Source organism: Manis pentadactyla, chromosome 14, assembly GCF_030020395.1.
Source record: "Manis pentadactyla isolate mManPen7 chromosome 14, mManPen7.hap1, whole genome shotgun sequence".
Classification (NCBI taxonomy): Eukaryota; Metazoa; Chordata; class Mammalia; order Pholidota; family Manidae; genus Manis; species Manis pentadactyla.
Window position 1 is genome coordinate 66,457,324 of NC_080032.1, and position 13,422 is coordinate 66,470,745.

The 13,422-nt window shown below is 35.5% G+C and overlaps 1 protein-coding gene across 1 annotated transcript in view; it reads right to left on the bottom strand.

Annotated features, from left to right (window-relative positions):
• Nucleotides 1–6,445, bottom strand: part of LOC118924790 (ovostatin homolog 2-like) — a 39,336-nt gene extending 32,891 nt beyond the window's left edge. Inside the window, exons 1-7 of the mRNA XM_036909899.2 lie at nucleotides 6,282–6,445; nucleotides 5,780–5,963; nucleotides 5,108–5,264; nucleotides 3,754–3,806; nucleotides 3,293–3,313; nucleotides 985–1,153; nucleotides 403–487 (exon numbers count right to left, since the gene is read on the bottom strand). Of these exons, the coding sequence (XP_036765794.2) occupies nucleotides 403–487; nucleotides 985–1,153; nucleotides 3,293–3,313; nucleotides 3,754–3,806; nucleotides 5,108–5,264; nucleotides 5,780–5,963; nucleotides 6,282–6,346 (734 nt within the window). The 5' untranslated portion in view covers nucleotides 6,347–6,445. The remainder of the gene's footprint in view (nucleotides 1–402; nucleotides 488–984; nucleotides 1,154–3,292; nucleotides 3,314–3,753; nucleotides 3,807–5,107; nucleotides 5,265–5,779; nucleotides 5,964–6,281) is intronic.
• Between the last annotated feature and the right edge of the window lie 6,977 nt (nucleotides 6,446–13,422).

Consider the following 13,422-nt stretch of genomic DNA (forward strand, 5'->3'; position numbering starts at 1 on the left):
CCTTTATGTTATATAATAAAAGAATAGCTAAGTAAATTTGGTATAGCCACATAGAGATACATTTATGAAGCAAGGAGTTGGAATTCATGAAAAGGTTGGCATAATATGGAGACAGGTTTTCTTAATTATTAGGTAGAAAAGTATGATTGTCATTGTGGAAAATATTCATAGAAGATTAAGGAAAATAAACCACAATGTTAATGGCATCTGGTGGAATTAATTACAGGTAATTTCTTAGGTTTTTCTTTGTTTTTCAAGTATTCTATAAAAAGAATTCATTACTCTTCTGATAATTTTAATGTAAGCATGTAACTAATTAATGTTACATGGTTAAACTCAATTCTCATTCTGTCTGAACCTTGTATTGACCTGTGGAGTAAAATCTCCTGAACAAATACTTACTTAGCGCATGCATCCACTTGGAATTCCTCATCTGAAATAGTTATTGTTTGGGGTGCATTGACCTTAACTTCAAACTTGGGCAACACTAGAAACAAAGAGAAATATATTTCAGCCCCTACAATCACTGGTGAACAAACTTATCACAATCATGTACGTAAGCATGCTTGCATGCATGATTTCCTAGATATGCATCTATATAGACCATATTTCAATTGCCCCAAATTTTGTACAGCACTAGTCAGTGGTGGTGTCTCATTAATGATAAATTATTCCCTTTTCCTTTCTCTTCCCTAGTCTGAGGACTTCACATTCTCCTTATTGTAATTCTTCCTGGAAGACTGCCTGGATTCTAGAAAATGAGCTATTTCCTTGTGAGAACAGGCAGGGGTATGAATAAGGATATGGGGCAAGAATTAAGTAGTACAAAAGGAGAGATGATAAAGTGGGAAAGGCCAAGAAAGGTGGATGGCCTGAAAGCAAGCCAATCGTCTCCTACTTTGACCTCATTCTAACATTAGGTTGTTTTGTTCAGTCCTTTGAACTCTTCATTTACACAGGACAACCATTAGCAGCAATTGTTACCATCTCTATTAACAGTAAATTGGTGAGTCAGTGTCTTTCCTGATGTTCTTTGCACGGCAATAAAGTAATCTCCAAGTGATGGTTCTGCAATCAATTGGAATGAGAGTTGGGTAATATTTTGAAAGGAAGTCACATTTTGCCATTGAAATATTCTGTTGTTTTGAGGATCCTAGAAAATGAAGAAGAAATAAAGCAGGTCATATGAGAGTATTTTCTTTTTCTTCTTTATTTTGGGTGTTTTCTGTAGTTATTGGAAGTAAAGAAAATTCTACCAATTTATTGAACTAATGTCTCAAATTGCAAAAAGAATATACTTTCCACACAATCTTCTAGTGTACCTCTCTTAGCCCAAAAAGGATAAGAGAAAACAATCCATAACTAATGCTTTTGATTTTGATCTTTCTGAACCAAACTTGCATAGAGGACTTAAAACTCAGTGCATGCTTCAGAGTAGTGTTCTCCACAGCAGTGCAGCCCTACACCAACAGGTGTACACAGAGATACTGATGCTAACAGATGCTTACAAAGATTGTCTCTGATGTTTATTGGGTCTGCAATTAAAGTGGTCATGAGTTACACACTGCATGCAAGAGCTGGTAAAGGAAAGGAAGAATAAGAAAGGATTGATAATATTACCCTTTCTCCTTTATTTGCTTTTGGCATATCACAATTTATGTGAGCATGGTGCAATAAATTTACTGATATTATCCATCCGTTATTTTAAAAATCCTGATTAAAGATGTATACAAAGAAACAAAAACCTTATTCATTTCTCACGTTTCATGTTTTGTTTTGTTTTGTTTGTGTTCTTTTACAATAAAGTCAAGAAAGCTGAACTAATTTTCCAGACTTCCTTTCAGGAAGGATTTTCCATGTGATCAAGTGCTGGCCAATTAAATGCAAGTATAAGTCAAGGGTAGAAATTCTTCCTAAAAGAACCAAACTCAGCTGATGTTGAAAATAAAGCAGCATGTTGAGGATGGTAGGGGGATTAAGTAGAAGAAGGATGGGCCCTTGGTAATACCACGTTGTTACTGTAATAACCCTGTAGTTGCTATACTCAGATGTAGTGGTTTGTGAAATGTGGTTAGTTAATAAACCCTTTACTCATTTAAATCAATGTGAGTGAAGCTTTCTGTTGCTTTAATGGAACACAACACTAGCTGAATTAGGATGTGAAGATAATACCATTTATGTATTACTAATAATGCAGTAAAGATGAAAGGGCTGACTTATTTTTATCCTTGTAGGAGGATGAGCTATTTGTCACTCATATAACAAATGGGTGACATTAAATTCAAACTGTAAAGGAGACTATTTAAAGTATATTTTTACACACACAATCATTAATGATGAACCTAGAGCTCAGTGTTTTTAAGCTTCAGAATTAGTTAATACTAATAGTACATACTGTACTGTGAAAAGTGAAGTAGAGATGGAGACACTATGTCAAGGGGTTTTCAAATGGGGTCAGGGAGTCCATTAAGGAGATGGGCTGTATGTATGTCTCACCAGTAGAACCATTAGCTTTTGAACTGGGCCAAACCACAAATACTCCAAGGACTCAGTCCTTATTGCAACTAGCTACAGTAAGAGATTTTGCCTAGAGACAGCCTTGATAGCCAACTAAGTTTAGTCAAGACTAGTTTTCTCCCTCCAACGTCAGTAAAAATTCTTTGTAAACATTGTGTACAAGCATCCCCTTTTGTCTTTAGAAACCCCTGACTTTTGTTCCCTAGTGGCTGAATCTGTGCCCCCCGAATCACAATTCTGCCAGTCCAAATAAATGCTTTGGTTGTATTTCTGCCTCTTTTCTCCATGGACAGTATATAAACTCAAACACCTATGCCGGAGTTGATTGATGCAAATGCTTCACCGATGGGCATACAATTTCAAACCGGTTGAAAGCTGCCCTGCCCTTTGCTGGAGATCTGAACTTGGACAAGGAAACTCCATCAACTATTTCCTGAAAGGCGAGAGCCCATTTTATAATAATATCATCTTCTAATTTATTTTAAATCTTTAGGTGTTTGTTTTCTATTTCCCTAAAACAAGATGTGGCTATATTAAGATGGAGAAGGACCAGCAGCCAAAATTAAGCAATTTTAAACATAAATTCTTCCTTAGAAAGAGCCCAATCTTTTTTCTATGAAGAGTCATTACTGTATTTAAGGAGTCAAGTTACTGTATTTAAAGATTTCTCTTTTCCTTATTTCAGTTATTTTAATTTCTGATTATGCATAATGAAAACCAGACACACTATTTTTCTGAATATTAAAATAGTGGCTGTAAAAAGCATATCTCTTACCTGAAGTGTGATCAAAGGATACTAAAAGAAAAAAAAGAACACAGGTTAATATTGTAATAGTGCATTCTTTTTGCCAGATATTGCATTATAAAGATTATTGGACTTAATTTAATTGCTGAGAGTTAGCCCTCACTTTCCCAGAGGACAAAGTTCCTGTAGCTAAAGATGTCAAGAAAATCCCCAATGTGAAAGAGATCCCAAACCTCTTCTGGGAAGTGGAAAACAGGTTCCATGCAACCCAGTGTTTCCTTATATGAAGAAAAGACATGAAGTGTATAAATCAACCTACTGTTCAGGAAAGTTTTCTGTTTAAATTTGAGGTTTAGCATGGAAACCATACCTATGTAATATTCCATGTCAGAACACCAATTCCCTTACTTAGAGAATGCTTCCTGACAACACTCTGTGTAGCAACAGATTTGTTTAAAATTAATTGTACCATTAGAAATTACCGAACTCACCAAATCTTCAACAGGTTTGAACTTGGTGTCCAGTGTCACGATGCGAACTTGAACTAAAAGGGGAAGAGGGAACAATATTTTCTTCTTGTTACTTCTCTCCCAGGTATGATTGCTTGTAAATAGACAAAGATATTTTGCCTTGCTATCATAGAATACTGTGCTCCCTTCTCCCCTAACTCTGATTTGACCCTTGGATATTTGGGTATCATTTAGAACAATCTCTTATTGCACATTTGCAAATTTCCTCTGTTGATGTTGCTCTGCTGTTACCAAAGCTGCCACTAGCTGTCGCCACCAACGGAAATGTTTTCCCTAACAGCCCAGAGGGATATCTTAGAATTTAGTGGTAGGATTAGTCATAGGAAGACATATGGGAACTATATATGGTAGAAGTTAAACATAGTTTTCCTGGATAAGTATACTGATGTTAGCAAACATTAAATTAATTTTTTGCAGAATTCCAGAAAAAACATTTTAGCTACTTTTGTATACATACCTGTCATCATATTATTTTAATAAGTCCAGAAAAGAGAACAGCACCCAACAAAAAAACCCACTATATGAATTCTTTTACTTCTTTTCAATCATATAAACATATATTAAAACAAAAGGCATAGATGCTCTTATCCAATCCTCTAATTTTACAAATGAGAAAACTAAAGATCTCAAAGATCAGAATTTACTTGGCAAAAGCCAATAATTTATCAACAGAACCAAGGCACAAACCATATCCTTCTGAACCTTGGTATTTGGCATTCTTCCTGCTACCTTCTACTCAGATAATTATTAAAGAAAATAGGAGGGCTCCCCTTAGGTTGCCATATTTATGAATAGCTTTTACTCTTATGAATAATAATAATAAAAAAACTAAATATGATTTATGGAGTCTTTACTGTGTGCTAGGTATGATCTTACAATGACTATCTTATTTTAGTCTCACAACATTTCCATAAGTGAGACATTTTATTTAGTATCTCCATTGTACAGGTGAAAAAACTGAGTCTTGAGAACGGTTTAATTAGCTTGCGCACTTGGGAAATTATGGAGCAACAATTCCAACCAAATAGTTTGCTCCACCTCTCATGGTTGTACCTGCTGTGGTATGTAAGTCTATCACTAGAATTTGTAAACAGTGAAAGTGGCATGCAAATTTTAAGAAGCAAAGCATTCAATTACCGGAGTTGCAGGGCCCTATTTCCTAACTGACCTGGACAACCAGGAAAAATTCTAGAAATCTATGATCCCATAACGTTAAGAATACGTAAGACTAACATTTGTGTGTTTTGGATTCTCCTAATTTGAAGAATGTGTTCCTAAGGTCAACAGTACAAGGGAAACATGAATGTTGGCTTACCATTCTCTCCAGGTTTGTAGATAGGTTTGTCTGTTTGCACAAAGGTGACAGTCTCTTCTGAAGTGAGTGCAACAGATCTTCTCTCAAAGATTTTAAGAGTAGGTCCCTTAGCCAACAATGTCACAAAAGCCAACTGTTCAGAGGACTTCTGAGAAACCTATTTATTAAAGAGTAGAGTATGGGAAATTAAGTTAGGCATTTAGATGGAAAACAATGTCTTAGTTTGGCTTCTCTGGCTGACAGCCTTGTAAGCCTGTTATTTTTTAATAACAGACTTTGCGATCACTTGCTACAATTCTTTATTAAACATGAACACAGTTTCTAATAAATTTCTATTTTCTTGCCTTCATATTCTTTTTTGTTGACCTCAGTCCCAATCCTACTTCCCTCTCCCTAGATTCTCTTTCCTCAGATTGTTAAACAGTTCTATCTAAAAAGCAGTAATTATGTATTATCATCTTTCCCTATAATAGAGAAATGGCAATATTTCACAAGTTTTTTTTGCATATGTGAATTTTCCTTTTATTTATTGCTCTCAGGAATCCTCTAGTTTTACTCCCAAGCTTCCACAATTCATCCAAAAATCAAGACTTGTTCTCTTTCTAAAATGTTTTTAAGTAATAGTTTCATCTTCCCATCTTAAGTTCTGAAATGGCAAATTTAGTGCCTCACCTTGAAATCTGCACAAGCATAGAAGTTATCCTTTTCCACAGACTGGTCAAAAATAGTGGTATTGAATCCATCATATTCTAAGACAACACTTAAGGATACAGATTCATTAAGGTTTAAAAGGTGGAGACAAGCCTTTTCTGTAGAATGACTTTGCATCACCGAGGAGACCCATAGGATATATTGCCTATGCAAAAAAGTAACCAACACTCTAAACAAGGGTACAGAAATGCAGAAGATGCATAAAAAGCAATTTTAGCTTATTTAAACATTCTTGAAACAGACATTTTTCATAGTATTACAATAAATGAGAATGCAGAGAGAGATATCTTAAGAAAAAGATGTCAATTCTCTTCACACACTCATTTAGAATTTATAAGGCAAATCAGCACTCAGTCTCAGAAGTTGAAATGGTAAAATCAAATTTTAACAGAACATATTTAATATTTAATAAGGTCACTTTCCCAGTACTTTAATATGAATAGAGAGTATAGTATTCCCTTACGGTTCTGAAGCCACAGGAACAGTAAAATGAAGCAAAAAGGTGCTCAGAAAAATGGTGAGCACCATTTTATCCCAATGCCTGAGCAATAAAGAGTTCAAGATAAATATTCTTTCTGACTCTCTATCTCTTTCTTTCTTATTAGAAGTCAGCTGCCTTGACTCTCCACTTTCCTTCCTTCTACTCTGCCTTTCACTGTATATTGTTGCTTTTATAGTCACACACAATAAAGGATTAATTACTTTTTGGAGTAAGTATCTTGGGACCCACCAATCAGGTTTCGATCACCTCGCCCATCTCCTCCCCTGGGGGGTGTCACTTTATATACAACTTCCTCCTTAAGGTCCCTGGATGCTGCTGCGTTTTGGAATCAGTAGCACAGGTTGGACAGGAAGAGGGAGAAAAACAAAGAAAGCAGTTGTGTGACACTTAAAGGAATTCATTAATTTAATTTAGCTCCTCAGACGACTGACTACAGGGTCAAAAACACTAATACACAAGAATTAGGACTTGGAAGGAAAACACACCTCCAAAGAGTTGTTATTTCAATTCCCGAAAGGTAAATGTTCAAGCTTCTGAGAGAAGTAGCATATTTGATGTTGCCAAAACACAGATGCAAATAGACATCTCAATATGGGCTATATCACAGATATTTGAAACTTAAGTTATTCTTTTATAATTTCATAGTTTGGAATGCATTTAAAATATTGACATGCATGTAATATTTACTATGATTTTCTAAGTGAGGTATTCTTCACAATGTTCAATATCCTTTTCTACCCAAAATATAGTTAAGAAAAAAATGAAAGGAAAGGTATTTGGCATGTATGTATGTACACATACAACAGTCATTTCTTGGCAAAGAAAAAAAAATGCTTAACCATCAGTTTGATGGCAAAACATTTCTACAAGGAAAATGAGTCACATCACAGAAACTGACAGACTGATAGAGTCTCCAGGGTGTTAAATCTCCTATTTGCCTTTTTTTTTCCTTTTCTCTTTTCTTTTCTTGTAGAACATCTTTCCTCTTTAAAGTATTGATGGAGTTGATGCATCTGGCTTGAAAATGTTATACTGGATAATGAAAGACAGGAACTGGTTCAATCTTTATTTCTAAAAGGCTGTAATACTGCAACAGAAAATACAAAGGAAAGAACAACAAAACCAGTTATAAGGGATTAGGAGATTGTAATGCAAGTAGTAAACTGAGACCCCGGAAATGTGTGAACAAGGTTTCCTTGTTGACTGTATCACATTCCAACGCAGAATTAAGTATATGAAAAACCTGGTGGTGTTACTCTCTCGGGGAGATTGAGACATGGCTCTCTTCCCTATTTCTATTTAGGACTTTCATCTTCATCTGCCTTTCCTCAAACCCTGCACAGGGTGCCACCTCTCTTAAAATCTCTGCTACAGAGCTAATCCTCAAGTGTTGGCCTGCCCCAACAGTTCTAAGGTTTAATTTCTTTCAAGCTTAGTCTCTGTTTTTGACCAAAACCCTTCCCTCTGTTAGCCCCTTAGGTTTATTATTAGAACCACTCTCTATACTCTACTCAATATATCAGATAAACCAAGTCAGTAGCTTCCAGAGCAATTGAAGCTCACCAGCTTTCACTCATCAGCATTAAGACAAACAGCACCACAAAGGAGATTGTTTATAAATAAGGGCAACCAATTCTTTATTCCCAAGACAGATAAGTCTAAAGTCATGAAACTTCTCTAAAATATTTGCATTTTACCAAATGTAAAATTTTTATACTGAGTAAATGGCTCTATTTATCTTGACTTTAATCAAGGTCATTTATTATAAACAAAAGTATGTGTATTGCATTCTTGTTTTAAATCACCTTAGGAATTAGCATGTTCTTGATATCTCTTTCTCCAAGTATAATTTTATCTATTATTATCTATTATTGTTTTAATGTGATTACATGATATGTGATTAATTAATGTGATTAAATTAATATGACACATTAATGTGATTAATGTGATCAACATACTAAAATAAATTTATCTGAATAACATGGTCTTCAGGTAATGGACTCTTATCCTAGAAAATGCAGGTACGAACCCAACAGTATGTGTTGAGTACTTGCTTTGTATCAGCAATAGTGTTGGGTTCTAGAGATAAAACAATAAGACATAATTTTCTGAAGGAATTTATTTACCTTCTAGTAAAAAAGGGAAGAAAGGGAGGAAGGAAGCAAGAGAGAAAAGAGGAAAGGAGGATGGGGGTGGCATGAGGATGAAGGAAGGGAAGAACTGTAGAAAAGGGAGGATATTTATTGAGAACTTTATATGCAGCAAGTAGAATTTCTTTTAACAATCATAAATTTAGATCAAAGGATATATTCGTATGTAAGAATACAAAAGGACATGGATTAATGCAATGCTTTTGATGTTAATAGTAGATTTCTGCTGAGCAAAGGAATATATACTAGAAAATACATATTTCATCACTTGGAAGATTCTTTATTATTTATGTTATTGGTGTTCACTGCTATGGGAATGCCTTCATGCACTTCCTCATTCAGTACATATTTATTGATACCTACTATCTGCTAGAATTATGGTAGATGGTGGAGATTAAGTTGTTGGAGTTATTCCATCAGGAAAGACAGAGGCTAAATAACTAACTGAACGATTATTTATTTCATTATGATCATGGAAAGAACTACAGGGGACCGTGAGAATGTTATGTTGAGGGGGACTTAATATTGAACAGGTCCTGGTTTTAAATAGATGAGTAAGTGTACTTCTTTTCCTGGAATGGTTCAGCAGGATATGTAACATAAATTGCAGTACCATGCGTTACAAAGACTGTCCTATGTTGAAATGTTGAGCAGTGCTCAATGTAATCACGTTAAAACAATAATAGCAAAGCTGGAAAAGAATTTAATTATAAGGTTTTGAAATACCATGATTATGAATTTTCCAGGTAGGGTAGAAGCTGAAGAAACTTTTCCTGAAGCAAAAACTTTTTGAAGAAAATTATAAAATTCGAATAAAATACTGTGTGTGTTTTAAAAATAATAGTAGGTTCAATTTTGTTCGAGAAATGAGCATGGAATGAAATGACATTCAGTAAGCTTACTGAAAAAGGTTGTGGTTGGCTTGTAAAAAATCTTGTTCTCACGCTAAGAATTTGAATGTTATTTTGAAGAGTAGGGAATATGATCACCCTGTACTCCAAGGGGAACAGAGAAGAGTGAGTGTAAAAGGTCAGTAAGAGAATCACATGTGAGTTGGCTCTAAAACTACCCTAAGTTACAGAGGTAAGGGCCTGAATAATAGCAGTAACTCTTCAAGAAATAGTTTTTTCACTCCAACTGCTAGAATTTGAGGCAGTTTTGATATGGGGATGAAGAAGAGAGAGGCAGATTGTTCCTGGTGGTGAATGTGGTTGCAATTAGACAAGACAGAGACGACACATGAATATAGAGATGAAGTGATGAGCTAAGTTCCATGTATTCAGGTGTGGGCTGACTGCAGGACAGCACAGGGGTGATACCCAGTAGACAGCAGAAATAATAAATCTGGTGTTATGGAAAAGTTGGAGAGGTGGATACAGATTTGGGAACCACTACATCATACAGATTATATTTACTACCACAGACATTGCCCTAATGATATAGGAATACCATTTACAAAGGGAAAGATGATAAACAAAGCTGAAAGATTGGTGAAGATCTGGCGACTCTCCAACTGGGTGATGTTTATCAGGCATGGAACAACATCAGTTTATTTCCTTAACTGAATCTGAGATGATGCCTTGAAATGTTGTTTTGACACAATACATTTTACAAATTCTTTAAACAACAAGAAAATATTTTCTTGATTTTCCTGTCTGCTTAATTAATGACAGTCCATTTTAAGTGTCAGAAATTTAAAATCTGTTTCAGCGTTCCTGAGCACATCTTGAATTTCTAATTCACCTTTATAAAATGCTTAAGCCAACACTACAAATAAGAGCATTGCCCAAGACCAGTAATGTATAGGCAGTCAATTATGCTTTAAAATAAACAAAACTATTGAGTTGCTGATGTTGCAATCCACTGAAAGGGAAATTGCCTTTTCCTCATAAAGGAACACCTGCTTGACAAGTGAGATTGCCCTTCTTGTTCTCAGATATTTTTATCTTCTGCAACACTGATTGATTGTTAGAGTTGCCAAGAAATTTCTAATCACACAATGCTCACCTGTGGATGAATGATTGAAAAAAGCAATAGAGCAGAAACAGATGGAAAATGAAGGGCCAAGTGAATAGCTATGATGTGACCGGGTTTCAGAGCCACATTTTTTCAACTCTGCAAACAAAGTTTGGCCGTGTCAAGGAAAGGATTTCACCTAAGGTTATTTTGGGTCAGTTTTTATCTTTCCATTTGCCTAAGTGTGTGTCCACCACCAATCCTAAATAATACCACTCCGCCCAAACATACAAACAAGTAAATAGACGAATGTCAGGTGGACTCTTACCAGATGCTACCACCCATACGGTAGTTCAGGCCTCTTCAGTTCTACAACTCTTTTCTTTACTAGAGAAAATATCAAAAGGTTGAGGTGACCAGTGGATGAAGTGGGGTAAGGATGTATAATAATGATAAAACTATAATGTAGAATTCATAATTAGGTAATTCATCACGGAAACCACCATCTCCCTGAAAATTTCTGTTAGCTGTCCTTGGAGAAACACGGCCTTAGCAAAACATTAAGGCCCAAATTAGTATTATCTATTCAACACAAATATTCATTCATTGGTTTAAAAAATATGTATTGGTATGTGTTGTAGGCCTTGTAATTCGGTAGAAACAAAGAAAAATAATATGTTTTATTTTTTTCAAGAATATGATGATATGATTGGTGAGATACACACAAAATCAATTTCAGACCATGTATATGCAATGATAGAAAAACACATTTTAGGAAATTTTCTACCAGCAGGAGGGCAAGATCAAAGAACAGTCCACCAAAGAGGTGTCCATGGAGAATCTTCAGGTTTTAAGTCTTACTATTGTCTAAAAATCAGAACTGTAATCAGATGCTGTCCTCTATATCCAGGACTGCTCTTACTCTAACTTGAACAGATAGTGCAGCAGTAAGTGAAACTGGGAAGAAGGTAGGTTATGAATATGTTAGAAGTGGGGCCAAAAATTTTTGTATTTGGAATCTGGGTGTTAGGTCTAAGAGATGAGGTGTGATTTTCTCTTTCCTTCCCATAATTAAAGGGGATAAAAGTAAGCTAATCTAGGCTCCTGGATCCCTCTGAACCAGTGGAACTCTCCCTCCTCCTACCTCGACCCCTAGATTGAGAACACCAGCCAAGAAGGTTCTTCTTTGAAGAACAAGAGATATCTGGGAGGTTGCATCCTTATTTTCTTGTGTATCTTTTCCTTTGAACTTGCTAAATGAAGAGATAGTAAAGTAAAGTGAAATAACCTTAGTTGAATGTGTCTGACCTATTTCACTGTGGCCATCTGGACAATCCTAAGTACCCTGAGTAACCCTTCTGGTCTGGGTACCTAACTCATTGTAATGACCATTATATTTAAAAGAATATGTTTATATAATTATCACCACTTTATTGCATATACTTTTAAATATCAGTCTTTCTATCACCTACTAATATCACAGTGATAACAGTGATGATACATTTAATGGGAATATGTCTGTTCCTATGGCCTGAGTTATATTTTCAAGCTTTCTCATAGCCTTTGCCTTAGGCCACTCCAAATTGCCCTCTATAACTCTGATTTTGTGCTCTGACAGTAAATATCAAGCATATTAAGCAGAGTTGTTACTACGACACTAATGGAACAAGATATATGACATAATTTAATAGTTTGTTTCAGTTGCCATTTCACAATGAATCCATTCATGGTTGATCATGAGATTTCAGGGATATCTCCAGGGCACAATTACCAAATGTCTACACATGTACAACACTCAAGAATTCATCATTTCCTTTTTGTCTTTGGAGTCCCATAAATGCTTATAACCTGAGTATTACTTGACAAAGCCTTCCAGTAATTAACTAGGTAAAGATATAAAGGCAGAATAATTTAAAAGAATAATTTAGTTTAAAAGAATTGACAGATTCATTCATTCATTGAACAAATAATTGTTGAAGACAAACCTTGAAAAAGGTACTGGGGATTCAGCAATAAATTAACAAGATGTATGTGATTTCCACTCTAAGAGATTTTACAACCTGGACACATTTTAAAAGTCAATTATAATACAGTGTGATTAGTGCTTTGATAGGAACAGTGCAGGGTGGGAGAGAAGCATGTAGAACAGGTGACCACCACAGCCCTGAGCATCAGGGAGGGCTGCCTCCTTCAAGGTGTGGTATGTCATGTGAAAGACAGGTATATGTTTGTAATGGAAAGAGGTGTCTGCTGTGGAGGTAAGCAGCAGGTCTCAAAGGAAGGTGAAAAATTTAGAAGTAAGAGACAGTCTGTCATGTACAAGGATTCAGACTGGCCAGGGTTGCTGGAATGCAAAGCAAGAGAGTAGGATGTAGGAAAACTTGAAGCAGCAAGCAGACTGGGTGTCAAAATTTGAGGCCATTTTGTTTTTATTTTGTCCAAATGGTAACTGTAATCCATTAAAGTATTTTGTGTGTGAGAGTGATTCAAGCAGTTTTTTGACTGAGAATTGGATTCAAGAAAGTTCTAAGGCTAGAATTTTCAACTATGCTAACTAAACTATTCAGAAAGTTTAGGATAAACTTGATCTTCTACATCTACCAATCCATTCATCATCTCTTCAGCATGTAAGATTACCATTTTTCCTTTTTGAAGGAGTTTGGTGAGTTGTTTCATGTATACCATCTTATTAAGTTAGGTGATGGATTTATACATAAAAAAATGTTTATTAGAAAAAAAGACTTGGAAGGAAAAATAAGAAAACATTTATTGAGCCTTTATTACATACCTGATACCTGATTACATACCTGAATGTTCCTTTCTAAGAAGTGTTCCCTGTGGTGCTACCAAGGAGCCATCTTGTCAGGTCAGGAATTTTCTACTCCTTTGATACCCTAGAGCAGGATTTCTCAACCTTGGCATTATTGACATTTGGGGCTGGACAATTGTAGGGACCATTCTATGCACTGTAGGATGTTTACCAGAATCCTGACCTC